We start from the raw sequence: 21,263 nt of genomic DNA, 5'->3' as shown, positions 1-21,263 counted from the left end.
TGAGACATGGCACTGGATAAATAATGTAGCCAAATGCTACTGTATGAGGCAGCAGACAGCAGCAGTACATAAAGTACCAGCCTGTCTCTCCTCTCTGTCTCTTTTTCACTCACTCCGCCACGCCACAGCCCCCGCCCCTGCACACACACACACACACACACACACACACACACACACACACACACAAAGTAGAAAAAAAACACAACTCTCTGAATGGATAGATAGCACATGATGCCACATGATGACTCATAAATCAGTAAACCAATTCTCTCTCCGTCTGCTTCAGTCTTTTATATTTCTGTTTATCTCTACTTTCAGATTTCTCATATTCACAATTTGTGATAAACAGCATCTATGTGCAGCACACTTGCACCGATCCACACAGAAAACCGCACCTTATTTATAGCTGCTCTTATTATGCAGGAAAGGAAGCTGGTGGAGTTCCCCCCCGTGTGAACCTTATTAGTCATCAACTAGGCCCATTTATGCCAGTATAATACTACTTTCAGATTCAGGAAGTAGTGCCTACACAAAGAAAGAAAGAAACAATAGCCTACAGTTTCAGCAGTCATACAGGTGTACCATCACATAATACACAAATTATAGAATGCTTGTCTTTTGTCCAAGCTTCTATGTCTGCCTGTTTCCTTTGGAACTCAGGTATTATTGACCAGGAAATAATTTAAAATCTTCCTTGAATTAAAAATATAGTGCATATATTGGCTAACACTGTATTAAATCATCTTCCAGTCTGTGTTCTACAGCCAGTTACAGTCACAGAAAGATCTCTGGTGATCTACCAACAAGTAAAATCACAGTCATTAAATATCTTAACTTCCAAAAGCCATGGCACTGACAGTCACATCAGTCACATATCTTGACACAGTATACACTATATTCTTTACAGAGAGAGATGTGAAAGAAAGTCTTTGTATTTTCTATAGTTGTCTGCAAAAGTAGATTAAATTGAGAAATCTTGTATCTGTGGCTAGATTTAAATTTAAATTCTTTGGCAAATGAACCCTTGGTTAATTGTGTGTTCAGGTCATTTTAGTTTAAGTTTCAGTTTAGTCTTTTTTGTTTTTTTTTCATGTTGGAATAGGATGAACTGTATTTACTTGGTGATCCACTGGCTCTCCTTTTCCTTGGTCAGAATTTCAGCGTCTAATACTTCCCAAATACCCATAAAGCTAATGACGTTCCCATCTTTAGCTGTTCTTTATGTTTAGTGCTAATTTGCATTCACATGCTAACACATTAAACCACGATGGTGAACATAATAAACATTCGCATGACATAAAAGATGTCTAAGATACTAGCAGATATCATGATTATATTAAACATTTCACTTAAGGCTAAAGAAATACAATTAGCTAGGGACCAACACTGCTCTCATGTCATAGCTGTAAATGCTTTTCCTGAATTTGAATTCCTCCTTAATGAAATTGTTTTGGCAAAGAGTCCTGTTGACCATCTTTGTCTCACTGGAACCTAACCAGATTTTAAATCCCATCACTGACACCGTCACCATGTTCTGGATTCACTTCTCCATCTCCTCCACTGGGATTATGCAGACGTGACTGAATGAGACTCAGTGGGATCAGCACTTGTTATCTCATTTGTTCGACATATTCACAGGCAGGCTCGAGAGACGAAGGATCCCGGACTGATTTCTGTCAGAGGACAAGGACTCCAACATAAAAGAAAAAACATGAAATGAGTGCAGGTTTTTCCCGCGCAAATGAAATCTGATAAATCTAATAAAAACTTTGCGTGCTAATGTATGAAGATCTAGGTACATTTTATTAAAATGCAGAAAGATTATCTAATGCAACCTTTACAAAGAGAATAACAGTTGATCTGAGAGACTGTCCAGACTGAATATTCATTATCCATTAACACAGAGCAAAAATGTAATATGAAATTAATTAATTGATTAATTTAAAGGGCCAGATCATGTGCAAAGTCCTAAATTATTTAATATTAAACCTGGCAACATTAGCCTTTAAATAAATGACCTTACAGCCCTATCTAGCAGCCATAATCTAACTGAAACTCTAAAATGTGTCAGGTTCATTCCCATTCTGTTATATATGAGCTTTGTTCGGCTTATTTTCAGCCTTGGCTCTCAGTGATTAGCTCACATTGATCTGACCAAATGGCTCTGTGACCCACCTAGCATAAAATGTGTTTGGAGGCCTGGTGTGTGACAAAGTACAACACTGAGCCTAAATTAAGTTTCCTACCAGCAGCCAATTTAACGCTTGGAAATAACATTACAGTAAATGTTTTTGAGGGCCAAGACCCGACATGACCAGGCCCATCCATCCTGAGAGGCATTACGCTTTTTTTTTTTCTCCCTTTAATCAGTAATGACCTACACATTGCCTCATACCAGGCCTGCTCAAAGTGACATTGTGCTAAGCTAGTTCTGTAGTAGCCACTTTGGCAAAACTGTACTTGGAAATAAGGCAGCTCAGGAGAGTGGTAACATTACGGTGATTTAGATAGCTGCAGACAGTGGGGTGTATTTCATTGAGCCCATCTGGCCTGTTTGAAAGTGTTGCTGAGTCTAAGAGAGGCGGTCAGGCGGTAGAATACAGAGAGTGATGGATGGGGTGATGGATGCAGGGGGAGGGGAGAAGATGAGAGTGCAGATTTGGGGGGAAAAAGGAGCTCTTTTCCAGCAGAGCTGAATCTCAGGCTTGGCTGCGGCACACTGCTCTGCCTGTTTTCATACCAAGCTCTCAGCTCTGGCTCCTAACCAGCTTCAACTCAACCAGTGTTTCTGAACCCCTCAACCCACCCCGCTCACACTCTTTTCTCTCTCCCTCTCTGATAATTTGGCTCACCCCTCTCTTCCCCCTCTTCATCTCCCTGACTCTCATTCACTTCCTCCTTCCTTTGGCTCTCGCCTTTCAGTTTTTCTTACCTTCGCTCTCTCTGTTTCTCCACCCCTGTCGGGCCTTTTTCTCCAGCCTTCCGGTAGTACAGAGGGGTGTGGGATATGGCCTCCAGGTTTCCATAGTGATACTTTGTGTCCTGATGTCATTAGTATTGACGGTGTGCAGCTAGGCCAAGCTGTCCTGGCACAGGAGCTGTTTACTGTTTACCCCAAACTTAAGCCATTCACTGTGAGATCTGTGTGTGTGTGTGTGTGTGTGTGTCATCACAACTCAGACTGATACTTTTTTTTACATTCAGATAACAATGAATGAATAAGCAATGGATAGAGAAAAGTGTTTAAATTGTGATTATCTGATGAAAAAGCTCTTAGTGTTAAGCAGTGTGGATGATTCCAGGAGCTGGATTTGCACCAGGGAGAGGCTTGGCACTGGGGGGGGGGCTGTTTCACGAAAGAAACATCCCCTCTGTCTCCTCGCTCACTGTATGATTACTGATGCGTGTCTGTAGAGCACAACTCCCAGCTCGACTCCCCGTCTCGCTCCTCGTTCCTCTGGTTGCTTCACCGGCTCGTCTGTCTGAGGAGATGGACGCCCACTTAGCACCAATCCCCTCAGAAATGTGTGTGTGCGTGTGTGTGTGTGCGTGCGTTCGCTGGTGTGCCCATGCATATGACCTCATACATCTGTGATGAATACTCAAATCACAGGGCTGCTCCCATGTCTCCACCTCTCACAGACTGTTCATCTCAGAGCTCTCCTGCACTCAGGCCCTCAGCCGGCAGGTTGCGACCTCTGCGTTGCCGGAATAATTAGTTCTGCTTGGTGTCTGAAGCCAGGGGTGGACAAAATATGGATCCCATATTGATGCTGCTCACATCACGTGCAGGGAGAGCACGTCTACGGTGCTCACTTGTGACACATGCACGAACATGAGCTTGTTTCTACATACGTATGCACAATCCTCTTGTAGAAAACAGTGGCTGAAGATAGCCCTGGGATACAGAAAAAGACACTTCCTCCTGCATTGACTGAAATGTGAACCAACCACACACACACACACACACACACACACACACACACACACACACACACACACACAGCTTATTTTGAGGGTCATTCCATTAGTGTCCAACCAATACCATAGGACTGATATTGTATAACATAACATTGCTCAATGTGTCTGGTTGATATGCAAAAAGAAACCGAAGTTCCTAAATGTTTTAAAGGTTGCATTTTTATTTATATTTGACCCCCATTTAAAAAAAATAAATCAAACTTAATCTTTTTCTTGTTGTTTTTGTTTGTGTGTGAGATTTAAATGTTTGTTTTGAGGGCTTTATCAGTGAGTCAATACTAGATAGCTGACAGGAAATGAGGGAGAGAGAATTGCAGAGACATTCAATAAATGGTCCCAAGGGTTGTTGTTATATTTCCTCCTGTCCATACTGACCACCAACAGATTCTTTTGTAAAGCGATTTCAAAATGTCAAAATGTCTCTCAGGACAAATTCAGTGAAGTTTTATTGTGAAATTGTGCTTCAGCAGACAGTGCTTGCTGAGCCTCTGTATAGTGACACAAAGAGGGAATTTTATACTAAAAAGACTAACTTTTGAAGATGGCTACTTGATTTGGTTAACTCACACTGCTGAAGCCTCATATGATCCTCAGCTGAGCTTAACACTTAACACAGGACGTTTGTCCCCTATCACTTCCATTGAATTCAGGGAGAGAAAGGACTATGTGTCCAGTATGGGCAGGCAGAGTTGCATTGACTTCTACTTGATTGATTTATTCTGTGGAGCCAGTCTCATCACTGCATGTAATATTTCCTTTTGCCAGATGGTGGTGCTCTAAGATCAGCTCTTTTAAATGCTGAGGTGCCTTTGCTCATGTGACTTACGTTCTATTTCATCTCTATTTGATTGTGTGTGTATACTTTGAAAAATATAGATAGATAGATAGATAGATAGATAGATAGATAGATAGATAGATAGATAGATTAAAAAAACATTAGTGCCCATTAAATATTAAGATTTTATAATCTATATAATTTCCTATCATTTCACATCAACAGAGGAAAGTGTTTTTGACAGACATCCAGCATGATAAACAGACAGATGGACAGACCACTTTTGCCAGCCAGTCTCCTTTCACTCTGCTATGTCAGAAATGGCGAGTCCCTGAGGCTACTTTGCAACAGAGATCGCTCATGCCAGATCAATAAATTGAGCAATAGAAACGAAGCCCTGTTCAAATGAGAAAGCGGCTGGGTTAGCCCATCGACATGTTTCTATTAAAACAAGTGGCATGAATTTATTGCCACAGTGGTAGGGGCTGATCCCACCTTAAGCTCATCTTCAAACGTGTGCGTGTGTGTGTTTGTGTGTGTCTAGCTGATAGAAAAGTGTGGATGGACAGCTTGCCACCCTGTGGGCACCACGACTCCAGTCTATCTGTGATCCACGCTGGCAGCTGCTCTGCCAAATGGGATTTTCCTGGAGATTACAGCCTCTAAGTGTGACACGCTCGCATGTGTTTGTCTTTGTTGTTGACGGAGTGCGTGTGTGGACTATTGTAATAAAGCAGTGTGTGCTTTTTTGTGTGTTTAAGTGTGTGTGTGTGGGGGGGGTCTTGAGCCGAGGTGCGCAGAGAACATGTTCTGTTGTCACATGGGGCTGGTTGAAACATGACTGAATGGCTGCAGGGAACCCTCTCTGGCAAGCTGTACCGAGAAAAAGGGAGGGAACGTGTTCAGATTTGGGGTCAGGCTTTTTCCACACTGCTGCTGTTCTTATTAGCAACATTAACTCTTCCTGCGTAGACACAGGCTGCCTGATATAATGATTACCTATACATGGCTGTTACAAGACAGGGTGATTCAGCTGTTTAATTCTCAAATTGATTAAAGCCATATACTGTAGTTTTGCTATGTTCTCCTGCAGTGGATATGAATACAAGGACAACAAATGATTATTTTAATTAATATGCTGATTGTGCCTGAAATGGCTTGCAGGTTAATCGATTAGTAAATGGACGAAAAATTAATCGGCAACTATATTGATAACCAGTTAATCATTTAAGTAATTTATTTTAAACAGGTTATTTTCTTTGTCTTTGTGACAGTAAATTTAAAACTGCACCAATTCTGAAAACCCGTGCCAATACGGATGTTCAAAATAACAATTTGGCCAATAGCCCATCCCAACTCTGATGTTTGAATGAGCACAAATTTAATTATACAAATTAATAAAACAACCTGTAATTTTACCTTCTTGTCAGCTGGTGGCTGTTATACATGGTTACAGTACCACCCACTGGATCTTCTCCAAATCTGCTGCTGGGTAGACTACCGAAAAAATAACCAACACAACATTTAGCCAGTGCAAAACTGAGGCGACACAACAGATAAACATCACCCACTGCCTTCGGTGAATGTCATCTTATTTGCAGATAGGTTGATAACTGTTAACAAAGCCAATATTAGCACATACCAATGTTTTTTTTGTCCAAATTACTGTTCAAAACCCCAAGAATTTCAAATTAATATCATAGAGGACAAAGAAAACCAGCATCCAGTGAATTTTATTAGCATTTTTGCTTCAAAATGTGAATGATTATCAAAATTATTGCAAATGTATTTTCTGTGGATCAACCAATTGATTAATAATCAGCTCTATAGTGAATACATTTTGAAAAAAATTTACATTTTCCATGATTGGGAAGATTTGCTGAGTCTACAGTACTTATATGTAACAACAAAAATGTGAAATATTGAAAATCATACTGGCATCTATAAACAAAGACAATTCTCTCATTAAGCTTCAAATATGAATTAATAATGTGACTTATGGAGCTGGTGCATCGACACTGATACTGACTGACTCCTCGGGCTCATGGAGTTTTTGTCGAAGTTTTCTTTAAATTTCAGTGAACTGAAAAATGTCTGCTTATTCCACTAAAATTATCGTGAGTGCTGATATAATGTTCTCGGGGTTGTTTCATTTTTTATTCACTGGTTCTGGTGCTCGTATGATGCAGCTCCAGGACTGGTTTTTACATTAAATAATTATCATTAAACTGAGCTGTGCAATATCATGAACTGCTACATATGACTTCCCTTTTTAGAGTAGATTTTCCCTTTAACCTATTTCCAAGTCATTTTCTGTTTGCCTCAGCGTCTGCTCTGCGAAGAGCTGTCCACGGTCCTGAACATAAGCTGTGCATGGATCCCTGGTCATGTATGGGGAGGTGGCTTTGTAGTCACTCACTAACCTGCTTAACCTACTTTCCACATGCCGGTCTTTCATCTGTCCACAGAGAGGAAAGTGCTGTAGGATAAATATAGCATACTTAACAACACACACACTGTCCAAGCTTTTCTGAGCAACACAAATGGTACAGTGCTTAGTTGTATTTCCGTGTCCTTTCTCTTAATGCATCACTGATCATTCCGCTAATGAAACCCAGCTTCACTCCGAACATGAACTCCTCATGTTCGGCCCATTAACCCAACTGGTAGAGAACGTGTTGGGACGCGCTTGAACCTTTATTGAGATGAATATGACCATCATAATGACATTTTAAGATCTTAATTGTCCAATTGTGTAGACAGCTGTTGTGCTGCATTGCAATGCCAGTTCAATTGCAGTTTCCTAGCAACCAGAGAGGTACAATACAATGATTTTCTGTTAAGTGGCATCATTTCCTCTCAGCGAGACGAGTCTGTATATTCACAAAACACATCTGACTCCACACTGTGTGCATGCTTCTTCACCTTTAGGCTACTACTGCTAATAACATTGCAGCAGAAACGATTGCGCCTATGTGTGTGTGTGTGTTTTATGATAGGGTGTCAGCATATGTAGACATCCATATGGGTCAGGTGTGCTGTACACCCTTGAGGTACCTGAGCTGGTGAAATAACTGTGTTGCCGCAAAACAGAATCATTTCAGTTGATTAATTTTCATCCAAAATGCTCCGTCCTGTGTTAATCATTGTACATGCATTCTTTTCAATTAATTCATTATCAAGGGAGGCAGACCGAGGGGGGAGGGTTGGGGGGGAGGGGAAAGGAGAGTCAGGGGGAAACAGAAAATCCAATCCTGCTGGTCTGAAGTCTCTGTGCAATGGAGCATTAGTCTCATCCTGATGTAATTGGAATGACACCAAGAGTAAAGCCTGCTGATTTAGGGACAGCCTCTAGGCTTGATTTAATGCCCTCTACCAAAACTATACATCCATCTTTTTATCTTTCTCTGTTTCTCTCTCGCAGGCCCTCCTTTCTCCTCCGTATCCCTCCCCCACCCTGTTTTGCGCTCCATTCATTCACCAGCTATACTGCCACGTATCTCCATCTGTACTCTATTAACAGAGCAGTAGCTGTGTTTTATCATTTGTAAAGACAGGAGGTTGTAAACTCCCAGTAGTGTGTGTATTTTCCAGCATTTTACTTACTCCTTATGGCATTTACATACTGGAACGTCTGTGTTTTACTCTCAGAGAGGTTATGTTTTAATACTGAATAAATATCTCTGGAGAAGAGTGCAAAGAAAGGGCAGACTAAGCAGGTGTATCCAGGGCAGGGTGTTGCATCCCCATGGTTTGCTGCTGCTCAGTCCCCTGACAGATGGACTGCCAGGGCAATCCTATTACCCCCATGTGTTTAGCTTCTCTTAATGCCAGGGTGGGTTGCATGGCTAATGGAAGGCAATGAATGTTTGAAGGGAGAATCTCATGCTACTGAATGATGATCATCCCGATTTGTTTGGTAACACGGAGAAGAAGATCTAAAACCAGCGAACAGGCAGTGAAAATTATAACCATGACGACTCTGTAGCTCAGCTGGTGCACTCTGATACAGCTTGTCTGACTTAGAGATGTCATATTAAATCAGCTCAACTGCTAAATAGGCTTTACTGTATTATTTCACTCACTGGTTTGATCCTTGTCCAACAAAAATGTAGAAAGTCACTTTTAAAATTGTATTCTATATTTTATTATGTCAAATTGTGTCAAAATGGCTTTTTCATAGAAAGCACCCTATAACATTAATTGTGCCATTTAGATACTAATTTATGGCATATTTGCGTACTGTGACATTTAGTGGCTATACAATAAACCTTGACATAAATGAAGTGACAGATTGCATCGAGTTGAATCTTAGTACTGGCTTTCACTCCTCTGATACTGAATCCTCTGTGTTTTCTCCACCATTTAATATTTCTCAGTTTTATCATGCTTACTGTGCATCTGACATAGAGTTTGGCACTATGATGGTATATACTCTTCCTCTGTCTACCATCTGATATTTTGCCATATCATTTACAGTCTGTTAGCCACTAATGTTAATCTCTGGCTGCATTAAAACATTGGGTGCAACATTATAAATCAGGAATGCTTTATGACCATATAGATCCATGCCATAGACATTGGGTCTATGAATGGCAGTGTTGGTCAGTTGGTCCACAACTTTTTGCCCAGACTGAAATATCTCAACAGCTGGGAGATTGATTGCCATGAAATTTTGCACAGACATTCATGGTCCCCAGAGGAAGAATCCTAATAACTTTGGTGACCCCCCCGACATTTCCTCTATTACCACAATGAGGTTGAAATGTGTGGTTCATGTCCCCCTCAGGATGAATTGTAATCACTTTTGCGATCCATTAATTTTTCATCCAGCACCATCATCAGGTCAAAATTTAATTTTGTCCACTACTTTGGTTTTAAAACAAATCACATCTCTCAGCTGTACATTTTCATTTAGTGCTAATCAGCAAGTGTTAGCATGCTAACAAGCAAAATTATGATGGTAAACATCAGTGTGTTAGCATTGTCACTGTGACTATTGGCATGTAGTTCAAACCAACTGTGTGCCTCACAGCGATGCTAGCATGGCTGTACTCTTAGTCTTGTTGATTTTTGCAGAAATAATGTAATAATGTAATAATGTAATAATGTAATGATGTGTGATGATGATTTGCCAGGTACTTTATTCACCATAAACACATTCCTATCCGGTTATTTTATCCATAAATAGTAAAGACAGCACAGAAATGTTACTATATCACTATATACATTAATATCACAATGTAAAATACACTGTTAGAGGATTTTCTCCGTATGTTCCTCTACTCCTCCTACCTGCACACATTTTTGTGTTAGTGTTTTGATGAAAAAACTGTTGACAATTGAATTATTACAAGTCAATATAAATTACTGCGCAATAATAAGTCTTCCACTTTCAGCTGCTCCAGTATTTATTTCAAAATATGATTAACAATATAGGTCTTAAATAGATTTTGGATTGATCTGCCAAAACCTTGCATTTGTTGGATTAACTGGATGAAGATGATCAATATCTCAGCCTATTTAAACCAGACATTATCCAGTGGTCAATATATAACATTGACTGCAATTCTGAGATATGAGAGAGCTGCCGTGAAGGTGGAGTATGACTGTGCTGTGCAGCTGCTCTGTAGTCAAATATCCATACTACATGCGCAAGCATGTGCTCATGTATGTTGCTTGGTATGCAGACTGCGTCTTTGCCGCCTGTAGCCTCACACCGGCATCCCCAGGTCAAGCAATTACCACACATCAAGGAAAGCAATTGGGCATGACTAAAATATCATTGCCATGTGATTGTGTCCCTATGTTTGGTTCTGCTAGAGCCTAATTTAACCCACTTTGTCCATACGATCGAGGAGAATTGAGGACACGCTCTCCAATTCTGGTGGCCCCCCGAGCATTTCCTGCAAGTCTGACACACAGCAGCTGGGTTGCAGACGCGCTGTCACTGGTCTCTTACCCAGCAGAGTGCGAGATGGGGTGTAATGAACAAGAGAAGTGAGGTAGCAGAGGAGAACAAGTAGCTGGAGGTCTGGAGGAGGGGGTCATTAAATGAGCCAATGGGGTGCACAAACTTGAGGCTTTTTGAGTAAAGGCTTTGAGAATGTGTATGTGTGTGTGAGTGTGTGTGTAGCAACCTGGGATCACTTGTTAGGTCATGTGATTTAACAAGCCAAACTGGTTTCCAATCAGTGCTGTTGCTCTGAGGTGCTTTCTACATGGTTCAGGAGCCAGTGTGGGCACATTTTGAAGACTGACAGAGGGGGGAACTGGGAGAGTGAAAATGAAAGGGGGGATAAGGGGAGGGGAGATTGGTATATATGCGCAGGGAACGGGACAGAGGTGGGGAGGGAGAGGGTGAATGTTATTAGAGAGGCAGCATTGATCCCAGGCCCTGGCTCAGAGCAGCATCCTCCACTTATTCCTTCATTATACAGTCAAATATGTCTGTGCCTTTAACTGCCACTCCTGCCCTTCATCTGCCTGCCTGTCTCTCTGCCTCATAATCCCCCCCCCCCACTCCACACCCCTCATCTCCCAACAAAATCTGACAAACCTGAACCTCTCATCCGTGCTGCTTCATTCTTCTAAATCTATTGTTTCGCTGATTCCATTTCGATTTCATTCGGTCTTGCCGCTCAGCTGTAACTTAGCCGAAGTTCTTTGTGGTAGAGGAACGCCGCCGCCGTGTTTCTTTTGTCCTCGCAGGCCCTGTTTAAATATTGATAGAGACGGGAAACACGGCTGACCACTCAGTCAGATCTGAGAGGGTCAAGGATGGCGGAGTTTCTCTGCAGATTTCATTAGGGGAGCAGAGGACTGTAAATATGGAAGCATGTGAATCACGGGCCTTCACTGACGCTCCGGCAGCCTTCATTATCCCCCTGCATGGATAATGCCCTGTAATGTATTCCAATGGAGATGGAGGTTGGAGGGTGATGGGGTGTAAAATAGCATGTGTAGGAAGGGCCCTGTTTTTTTTGTTTTTTTTTTCTATGAGAAGCCTGCCTCTCTCACAGCCAGATCCCCATTAGTACAGAAGCAGAGGATTGGATGTGCAAATGGTCCCATGGATTAGAGAGCTAATGCATTTAGGAGAGGGGGCTCCACAATCTCTTTATTGCTGCTGTTGATGTGTGTTGAGGCTCGTGCAGGGGGAGATACCCAGTCCCTTTGTGGAACCAGAGAGATTTAGGGTAAAGTGAGTAGATAAGGGCAGGGATGCACTGCCAGCACACGCAGCCACCCTGATTCAGCACACACACACATATACACACTCATCAAAGATTATGGGTTGACCGCAGGAAGGCTCGTTGTGTGTGGTGTTATTAAACTCAGCATGGAAATGAGATCTTTCCAGAAAGAGGCGCAGACGGCGGCCCTACTAATCTAATTAATCAGCGTCTGGGTATTTGTCATTTTCTTCCTCCTTCTCTCTGGCCCTCTCTGTCGCTCTCTCCTTTCCAGTCCTCTCCTCTACTCAGCTCATCCCTCCCTCTGCCTCCCCTTTGTGCCCTCCTGATATCTCTGAATCTGAACTTCATGCTCACACTCTGGACTGAAAATGTGCCATGTCATGCACTTCTTATAACACATCTCATAAAGCATCCCTTGTCTTCTGGCATGAATAGATGCTATTTGGGGAAGTGGCTGTTAAACGCAGAGAGGTGGGGGATTGGAAGTTGAGCTTATGATGCTCAATTTGCTCTGACAATGTATAGATGCCTCTGCGGCAGGGTGGAGGGATGGCGATGCAGGATCTGCCAGGCTTAAGAGGCAACCTGCTACCAGGCCATAAGGCAGCTGTCGGCTTTACACGCACGAACATGGTTGGTGGTCATCAGGATGTGGGTGAACAGATTTTCAACTCTTCCTCAGATGCTGGTGCTGCTGCTGCTGATGATGATGGTGGTGGTGGTGGTGGTGGTTCGACTGAGCGTCACATTTGCTGCTTGTGGTTTTTAAAGCGCCAGCCGCCGGGCAGCATGGGAGGGGCCCTCCTCTGCTGAAGCGCAGCAGCAGCAGCAGCAGCAGTGAGAGACACAGTGGGTAACTACAGCACAGCTCTGCGCTATCCCGGCACAGTGAGTCAGCTGAGCTGCCGGAATTCACAGGCGCCGGGTCCGCTCCGATGACTGAATGAGTGAATGAATGAGAGAGACAGGCAGAGGGGGGAGACTTCTGCAGGGGGATCTGGAGACAGAGAGGCGAACGTGCAAACTCTGGAGAGTCTGACATGGAAAATACTGAAGTGATCGGAGCAAGCTTGTTGACGCATAATCCCGCCCGCCCCGCTGGCACTGGGAGGGGGCAAATCTAGCCTCCCTAAACTCAAATCCTCCAAAAGAGATTTGCGGAGTGCGCTGCTGCGGGTTCAGCCACCTTCAAGAAGACATAACATTTCTTTCATTTTTTTTTTTGACCAGCTGTACCGGCGCTCTGCGGCGATAATGTACGTATTTTAATATTTCTTGGGAGATAAACACGTTCCGGTGAATGATCTGAAGCGGAGGACGTAATGCGCTTTAATAATTAGGCTTTTAAATCCACTGTTGGAATCGGCCACTGTCGCTGCGTCGCGTACGGCGGAGGCTGTTGGATGCGTCCTGGTGAGGTGTGGACAGGACCTGCCCGTGCATCATCATCATCATAATCATCATCATCATCATCACCCTCATCATCACAGGTCCTATTTGATCGTGATTGTGTTGATTACACCGGAGATCTGGAGCCATGACAGGCCCCCCGCTGGTCCCACAGCCCGCCTGCTGACGGTACCAGGGCAGGATGGGAGCAGGTCTGCCGCTTTCAGGATCCCGAACCAGCCGATTTATCAATGGAGGAGGAGAGTGACACCCGGAAAATCAACAACAGCTTCCTTCGCGACCACAACTATGCAACCGAAGGTATTTAAAACCGATGATGTTGAAGAAAAAAAGAAATAAGGGGGGAAAGACTGGTACTAAGCTGTTTCACCGGCACTGCAAATAACCTGAGGCTGTAGCTAGAGGGATGCTAATATCACAGCAAAAATAAATCACTGTATAGGATCATTAAAGCAATCAGAAAAAGAACTATTAAGAAAATATCATGGCAGATAAATATCCGTGTGCTAGGCTCCTTGGCCTGCATGAAGTACATAAAGGTTATTTAAAACGAGTTTTATCACTCCACATGCTGCTATGAAGCGGGATATTCTGGTCATTTGACATAAACACTCAGTCTGTAGGTTAGTATGTGGTGTCAATAGCAGGACATAATGATGTGGCTTCCCATTATACCTGCTATTTTAGGATGGCTATCCTGACCAGAGGGAATCAGGGCTTTAATCTGTATGGACTACAAACAGCAAGGGAATAAAGCCTCCTGTACAGCTGCTTCAGCGTCTGGAGTCTATAGAGAACATGTGATGCAGTGACGATCAATAAATGATGAGGGGAAAAAAATGTATTTTCCTCATTCTGTGTTCACTTGTTGAAAGAATGAGACAGAGAGAGGGAAGGTGGCCTAATTTTAGGAGGCAGCACATTGATATATGGATCTCTCTCTCTCTCTCTCTCTCTCTCTCTCACACACACACACACACACACACTCACACACACACACACCTTTTTACTGTACATCTACATAACCAAGCGTTGAACAATGGCTGTTGCAGAGCTATAAATGCTGCTCCTGCGCATGAGTGTGTTTCCCCCTCATTGACTACACATCAGCCTCTTCATTATCAGCCTGTTAACTGTTTGATGCTTAATAGTTTCCTCATGTTCCACCAATCAGCCCCACCTGTCTGCTGCTTCTGTCACTGATCAACACAAAACACTGCAGGTAAAGGTTATCATTGACCTCAGTACTACCTCAGTCCCCGTGTACAGATCATGCAGATCGGTTATGGACAGTAGCTGCTGATATCAGTAAGATATCAACTTCCTTCTAGGGCTTCATCTAACAATTACTTTCATTACCAATGAATTTGCTGATTATCTTCTGGATTCAATGACAATGAAATATGAAAAATTCAATCATTTCAATGCAGCCAAAGGTGATTGTGTTCAAATTACTTGTTTTATTCAATCAACAGCCCAAAACCCTAAAGAGATTTAGTTCACTGTTGTAAATGACAAAGAGAAGCATTGCTTTCTTGCCTTTGAGACACTGTAATTAATGAGTATTCAGCTTGTTTGCTTGAAAAAGGACTAAAATGAGAAATTGATTATCAAAACAGTTGACAAAAATGATTTTCTAATCATTCTAATTGTAGCTCCTCTATCTTCCTCTCAATAATCACTCTATTCTTAACAAATAATTAAGTATGGTGCAGACATTTGGAATGTTTTTATTGTTTAGCTTAAATTCCATGAAGACTGGTCAGTTGTATTAATAGTCTCTGCAGCAGTGGGGAAGCCTTTCCATTTCACACCAGACACATTTTTACCACCCACCCACCATAAGGCTTAAAAAGAAACTAAATCAGACAAAATAGGAACAGATTTTAATTTGAAATATGATAGAGCATCCCATAACTGAGCAATCAAACAGCACCTCCAGGACAGAAAGCTAGTGTGGAAGAGAGGTTGTTGGAGGTTATGTGTGGCTGCAGGGTGGGTCAGAGCCACAATGGCTTCTTGCATTTTGCCATCAGCTCAGGTTACTGATGCTACTGCAGGTTGGAGGAGAGACAAAGTCACAGCTTCTCCTGGTGCTTATCTCAATGTTTTCTCTTTTTTTCTCTCTTCATTTAAATACATGAGAGCATCATCATTTGCTCAGCTCCCGGCACTTACAGATGATTCCCTGTCACTGCTAAACACACAGCCACTGGTTCATAGCGAGAGGAAGTGAAGTGGGGGCGGGAGTGGGTGTGATGGATATCTTTGTTTGATGTGTGCGCTGAGATGAAAAACAGGAGGGGAGCTTCTTCCAGCTTCTCCCTGTCTCTCCTCCTCTCTGGCTCACTCCTTCACACTTTCTCATTCATTTGATCACCAGAAAGTGGATTAGAGTATACAGGTTGTAAAATGTGTCTCCTCAAAGCAGGAGACTGTCTAGTCTGTGGCCCATCTGCGCCTTTTCAAACAAGGAGAGTCTACTTTTGTTATTTTTTATGGCTATAATTTATGACTGATCGTCACACCTCATATATCACAAATTAGTGTGTGTGTGTGTGTGTCCATTCACTCTCTCAATCCTTGTCTCCTAAATGGTATGAAGTCAGTCTGCAGCCAAAGATCATACGGGCCGGTGTCTGGGCCCATCACCTCTCCTCATAAATTCACCAAAGTGCCCATGTTCCATCAGGCCCAGTCCAATCAGACCACACACACACACACACTCACACTCACACATACATACATACACAGGTCCCTGATGAGTGGCGGCGACCTGGTGAGGATTTCCCTCAGGCTGTGCTTGCCCACAGCAGCAGGACACTTTAATGATGTCACATTTTAATGATGTCACTCGCGCTGACCTTTGCCTCGCACCAATCCCACGCCTCAGTGGGTCTGTGGGCGGTTACATCGACTCTGTGTGCACACACGCTGATGTGAGCAAAGCTTTGCTGGTCATCTACGCTGTACTTGAGTGTGAAATTTCAAACTCTCCTCAACCTCGAAGCAAATTTTTCCAGAAACATCATTGTTGTCGAGATGAAAGAAAATTACACTCCAGTCTCATTTGCATTCGCCAGTCGCCTGCTGATGACACACTGCTAATGGTGATAGGATGGATGGTTCTGGGCTGTGCGTGTGTCTCACTGTTGAGTCAATGGACTGTTACACTCCTGCGACATGGGTCTCAGTTAATTTTCATAATCTCCACCTTGAATGTGTTCCACAATGGACGAAATCGTCAAATAACAGAACACCACATTGGGTGTAAAAATGTAAATAGCTCCCTCGCTGTGAGGCAGGACCTAACCTAACGTCTGCTTTGGTATTGATTTCTGGTCCTTTACAATTTAGCCACCGGAACAATGACCTGAAGATCTATTGCTAGGACATGTAATCCCTTCCTGCTTCTCTCCCCTGCCCCCTCTTTCTCTCTCTCTCTCTTTCTCTCTCTTGCCTTTGCTGCTTATACGTCTGTCTGATGCAAGTACAAGCTTGTGTGTGATGTGACCCCTCTGGCCCCTCTGAATACTGATGCAGTCCCGTAAACAGAGAGCTCACAGCCTTTATTGCCGCTGCTGATGAGAGCTGAGCCGAGCTTGGGTTGCTTGTGCCAAGGCAAACGGCCTGGGGCCACACTTTAGGACCCCGGCATAAAAAAAGACTTAGCCCACCATACCCCCAGGTCCCATCTATTATTCACTACGAAACACTCAAAACGCAGAGCCCCGCCTCGGCACATAGCACAAGAAAGATAATGCCTATGTGTGTGTGTGTATATGGGGGTGGAGGGGTGCAGGGGTGGCGGGTGCTTAATGGCAAGCTGTGAAGTTGGGGCGAGTCACACTCCTTATTCAGCAGCTGCTTTCATCCCCTGATTAGCTTCTTATTAAGTCTGTGGCTCCATGAAAATTTAATGAGAATTTATTAAAGAATACCCGTGGTGTTGCTACTGTAGGATGATTACAAAAATATCCTATTTCTCAACTGCAAAACAGCCTCCTGGTCAGTGGATCTGAGGTGCTGCTGTGATAGATGTATTGTACGCGAGTCATTCGGTGCAGTGCACTGCTAGCCTGCAGGCTAAGCAGTGTTTGACCTTTCTGGACTTTATAATGGGATACATTTGTAAGTTTTGATAGCTAATTCCTGTGTCGAGGAAGCAGCGTCACTCGAAGATGCTTCGTGTTTCGGTGATAAGGTCACAGTGGATACAGGATTTCAGTCTGTACGGCAGCGGCATTCTCGTCTTTGATTCATCCCAGCCTTGAAAACAAGGAAGATGAAAGGGATTGCACCAAAGCAACACAGACAGACAGACAGATAGAGAGGGAGAGACAGCTGAGCTTTTGTTTTGGTGGTGGATTATAATTCTCCATGCCCCCCCCCTCCCCCTACATCTTCAATTTCTAAGAGAATACCAAATAACAAGCATTTGAAATGATCCCTCTTGGTCTTGAGCTTAGTGCTTGCAGGAATCAATCACTTATTTCACTCTCTCTCACTGTCTCTCCTCTTCTTCTGTTTCGCCCTGTCCTGTGTTGTGTCTGTAGTCAGATGTGTGCCACGCCGATGTGTTAATGAAGTGTGAGAAGTGAAGCAGTAACACGTCTCGCCCATTTCACCCTCAACTCCCAGTGGGGAGAGTGGGGGTACAGAAAAGCACACGCACGCACATATGCATACGTACATGCACAAAGGAAGACGCACACATGTGTGCAGCTAAAACACTCACACATGCACACACACTTTGTCTCAATCTCAAGGGGCTGATCCTGGAGAAACCAGGTTAATTAGCTTGTTCACTCCAGATCTTACAAAGAGTCATGCTCTTCAGATGAAGAGAGCTGCGTTGTGCTCTGTTGCTTTGTGTGTTGCTAATAAAGCCTAATAAACCCTTAATCATATGGCCGGGTACCAGACCAGTAGGTAGCAGGGCTTATTCAAAATTTTGACTGATCTCCATTGTTGCTGGTGTGAAATGAAGCTGTTATCAGCTGCTTATTCAGCACAGAAGCAGTCTTTATGTCTTTATGTACGCGATCACGTTCCTGGAAGAAAAGAAACACTGACTGATACGTATTGTTGATCATCATTAGAAGGAATGAAAGCGGCGAGTGAAAGAGAGTGCGAGAACGGACCTGAATTATCCCCTGGCCTGATCCTTTGACGCAGGCAGCTCAGCACAAGTGCTGTAATCCTCTCCTCTCCACGTCTAACGCTAACAAAGCTTTTACATGACACCATGTTGCTCACGTCCCTCCCTCTACCTGGAATTATTTCACACCACTTACGCAACTAGCTTTCCATGCAGTCAAACCATTTTGGGTTCTGTGTGCCTTACACAACCCCCCAATGCCACAGGATCATTCCTCAGTTTGTTTGTTTTTTTTTTTTTGTTTTGTTTTTTTCACCCCTGACAGGATTATGCGCTGTCTAGAGGTTAGCCAGGGTGCTCCTATTTCGGTCTTTGCTTGTGTCTGTACCGGTGAGACTCACTGTACAATCTTTTATTGACCTACTTAGAGAAACAAGCCTACATCCCCAGACTTAACCCACTCAAAATCATTTTTTTTAGTGGCCCCTTCTGTTATGCGTGATAGATGTTGCATGCTTGGGCATCTATAAATACATTCAATATCCTCACTCCCCTCCCTGTGTTTCTGGCTCCTCGTGCACGCTTTTCATTCCAGAATCAATGCATATCTATGTTTCCATCCAATTGGTTTTGACGCCCAATTCTATATTGCATGCTGAGGGGTGTTATTGCGGTTCAGATTGGTGAATAGAAACAGATAAGAGCAGTGCCATGCCTGTGTTTTATTTCACTTGTGTATACACACATGACAGCGGCAGGCCAACAAGCTCGTCTGCGTTATTGCTGGTGATGGATGTGTGTTATCTCGAGCATCCCTCTGATGCATCGAGAAGCGCTGACCTGTCTGTGTCAGACCTGGCTGGCCACAGGATTTATGGGCTTCATCTGGTTATGGTCTGCTGATGAAGCTGTGTGTGTGTGTGTGTGTGTGTGTGTGTGAGAGAGAGAGAGAGTGAGAGAGTGTGTGTAAGTACACATCTGATCAGTCGAATCACCAGCCTGCCGCTAATTCCACTCCACCTTGACCCTGCTGATGCTCACGTAATAAAAATCTGTTCTGATGCAAGCGGAAATCATTCAGGAGACACCCCCCACCTGCAGCTCTGCTACTTAGCAATTTGTTCCCTGTAACGAAATTTCATCTGAAAAAAGAAAAAAACCTGCATGTTTCCATTTAAATACAATTCCATTAGTGGCTGAGGTTGACTCGATTGTCTAGTTTGAATACATTTGCATGAGGAAAAACTCATTTAGTGAAGCGTTCCATCACATTTCTTGGCGTTTCAGCCCATCGGCTCTGCCCAATTCTTCATTCACCGAGATGATTGAAGGATGTATCCGTGTGTAAACTCGTTAAACGGCATCCATCAATTACTGTTTCTCCTCAGTGACTTAATGCGTTGATGATGAGGGAAGGAGAGAGGGAGTAGGCAAGGCAGAAAAAGAGAGAACTATGAAGGACAAAATGAGAGGGAGAGGGAGAGAGAGAGAGAGAGAGAGAGACGAGCTTTGATTCAAGAATGCTGACCGCTAAGCCGATTCCATTTGATTCACACCACTGGCTTTGGCTTGATGGTGCTGGGGAAGACACCATTGTGTGTGTGTGTGTGCTTGTTTTACTATATTCGTGGGGTCTGAAAACCTTGGTCCCACTATACTTGTGGGGTCTTGGTTTGGGGCTAGGCATTCAGTTGTGATGGCTAAGGCTGAGGTAAGGGGCTAGGGAATGCATTATGTCAATAAGCGGATCCCACAAAGATAGGTGTACAAGGATGTGTGTGTTGAGGGTCTGCATATACACATTTCTGCATTTTTGCGTTGCGAGGGTGTGTGTGACAACAGTATGGTGTGTGTCAGTGGGGTTCATCCAGGCTGTAATTAGGTCAGAGTGCGTCTTGTCTGTGAAACATTATTAGTTCCTAGATTCAAATATGATTAGGATTGCCCCCCCCCCCCATGTCATTATCAACGCATGGCCACATGAATCCCTCTGGTCTTATCTCTGAGTGTGTCATTCCCTTCATCAGTTAAATGAAACTAGGGGAGGACACACACACACACGCACACACACGAAGACATGACGCTTAGTCATTTCCACCATGCACAGCAGCTTTATGTGAAGAGATGAGCCAGTCTACAGGGACTCTATTGTCTGAAGTTGTGTGCTGCATTGAACTGCACACACTCCCCCAGATGCAGTAGCAGGTTTTCACTCTATTGCAGCACTCTCTCTGTCTGCTGAATTACAGCTAGCATCAGCAACTAAGTCTGAGAGCTATTGGCACACACACACACACACACATATACACCCCTCCGACTGCCGCTAGAGATGGAAACGGTCTCCATAGCAACATTCCCCTCTCCTGTTCAGCACTCCGCCAGTAGCAGGTCCACAGAGGGCGTGGGGGGTACAAAACAACAAGCGCTCTCTCTCTCTCTTTCTCTCTCTATCTCTGCCTAATATTATTGTCACTGTTAAACAGAGGGCTAGCCTCTGCTGTGGTGTGTGTGTGTGTGTGTGTGTGTGTGTGTGTGTGTATGTGTGTGTGTGGGGGACAGACATTATGCCATGCCCTTTTAGCCCGGGGCTGTATAATAATTACAGTCACCATTAGCCTCTCCTAAATCCAGGCAGATGTATGTCTTTGAGGAAGAGAGGAAAAGCTACCTTAAGGGTAGGTATCTGTTATTTACTTTTTGGTGTAGCTATGCAGAAATATTAGCAATGCAGAATAAATGAAGCAGTTCTATCTTATTTCTGTTATATTTTTGTCACCTTGTTGATGCACTGCACAAG

The 21,263-nt window shown here is 43.5% G+C and overlaps 1 protein-coding gene across 4 annotated transcripts in view; it reads left to right on the top strand.

Moving 5' to 3' along the window:
• ppp2r2ba (protein phosphatase 2, regulatory subunit B, beta a) overlaps window positions 1–21,263 on the top strand; it is a 43,470-nt gene that overhangs the window by 10,331 nt on the left and 11,876 nt on the right. Inside the window, exon 1 of one of the 4 annotated variants that reach the window (XM_018675528.2) lies at window positions 12,088–13,665. The exons of 2 other annotated variants lie outside the window; for them this stretch is intronic. In XM_018675528.2, coding sequence (XP_018531044.1) covers window positions 13,596–13,665 — 70 coding nt within the window. In that variant the 5' untranslated portion in view covers window positions 12,088–13,595. Of the gene's footprint in view, window positions 1–12,087; window positions 13,666–20,972; window positions 21,142–21,263 lie in introns of those variants that run through there. One more of the 4 variants, XM_018675529.2, reaches the window with a different exon arrangement.

The sequence above is a fragment of the Lates calcarifer genome, linkage group LG8 (assembly GCF_001640805.2).
Source record: "Lates calcarifer isolate ASB-BC8 linkage group LG8, TLL_Latcal_v3, whole genome shotgun sequence".
NCBI classification, from domain to species: Eukaryota; Metazoa; Chordata; class Actinopteri; family Centropomidae; genus Lates; species Lates calcarifer.
Note: the sequence above shows the minus strand (reverse complement) of the source record. Positions and strands in the feature narration are given on the sequence as shown.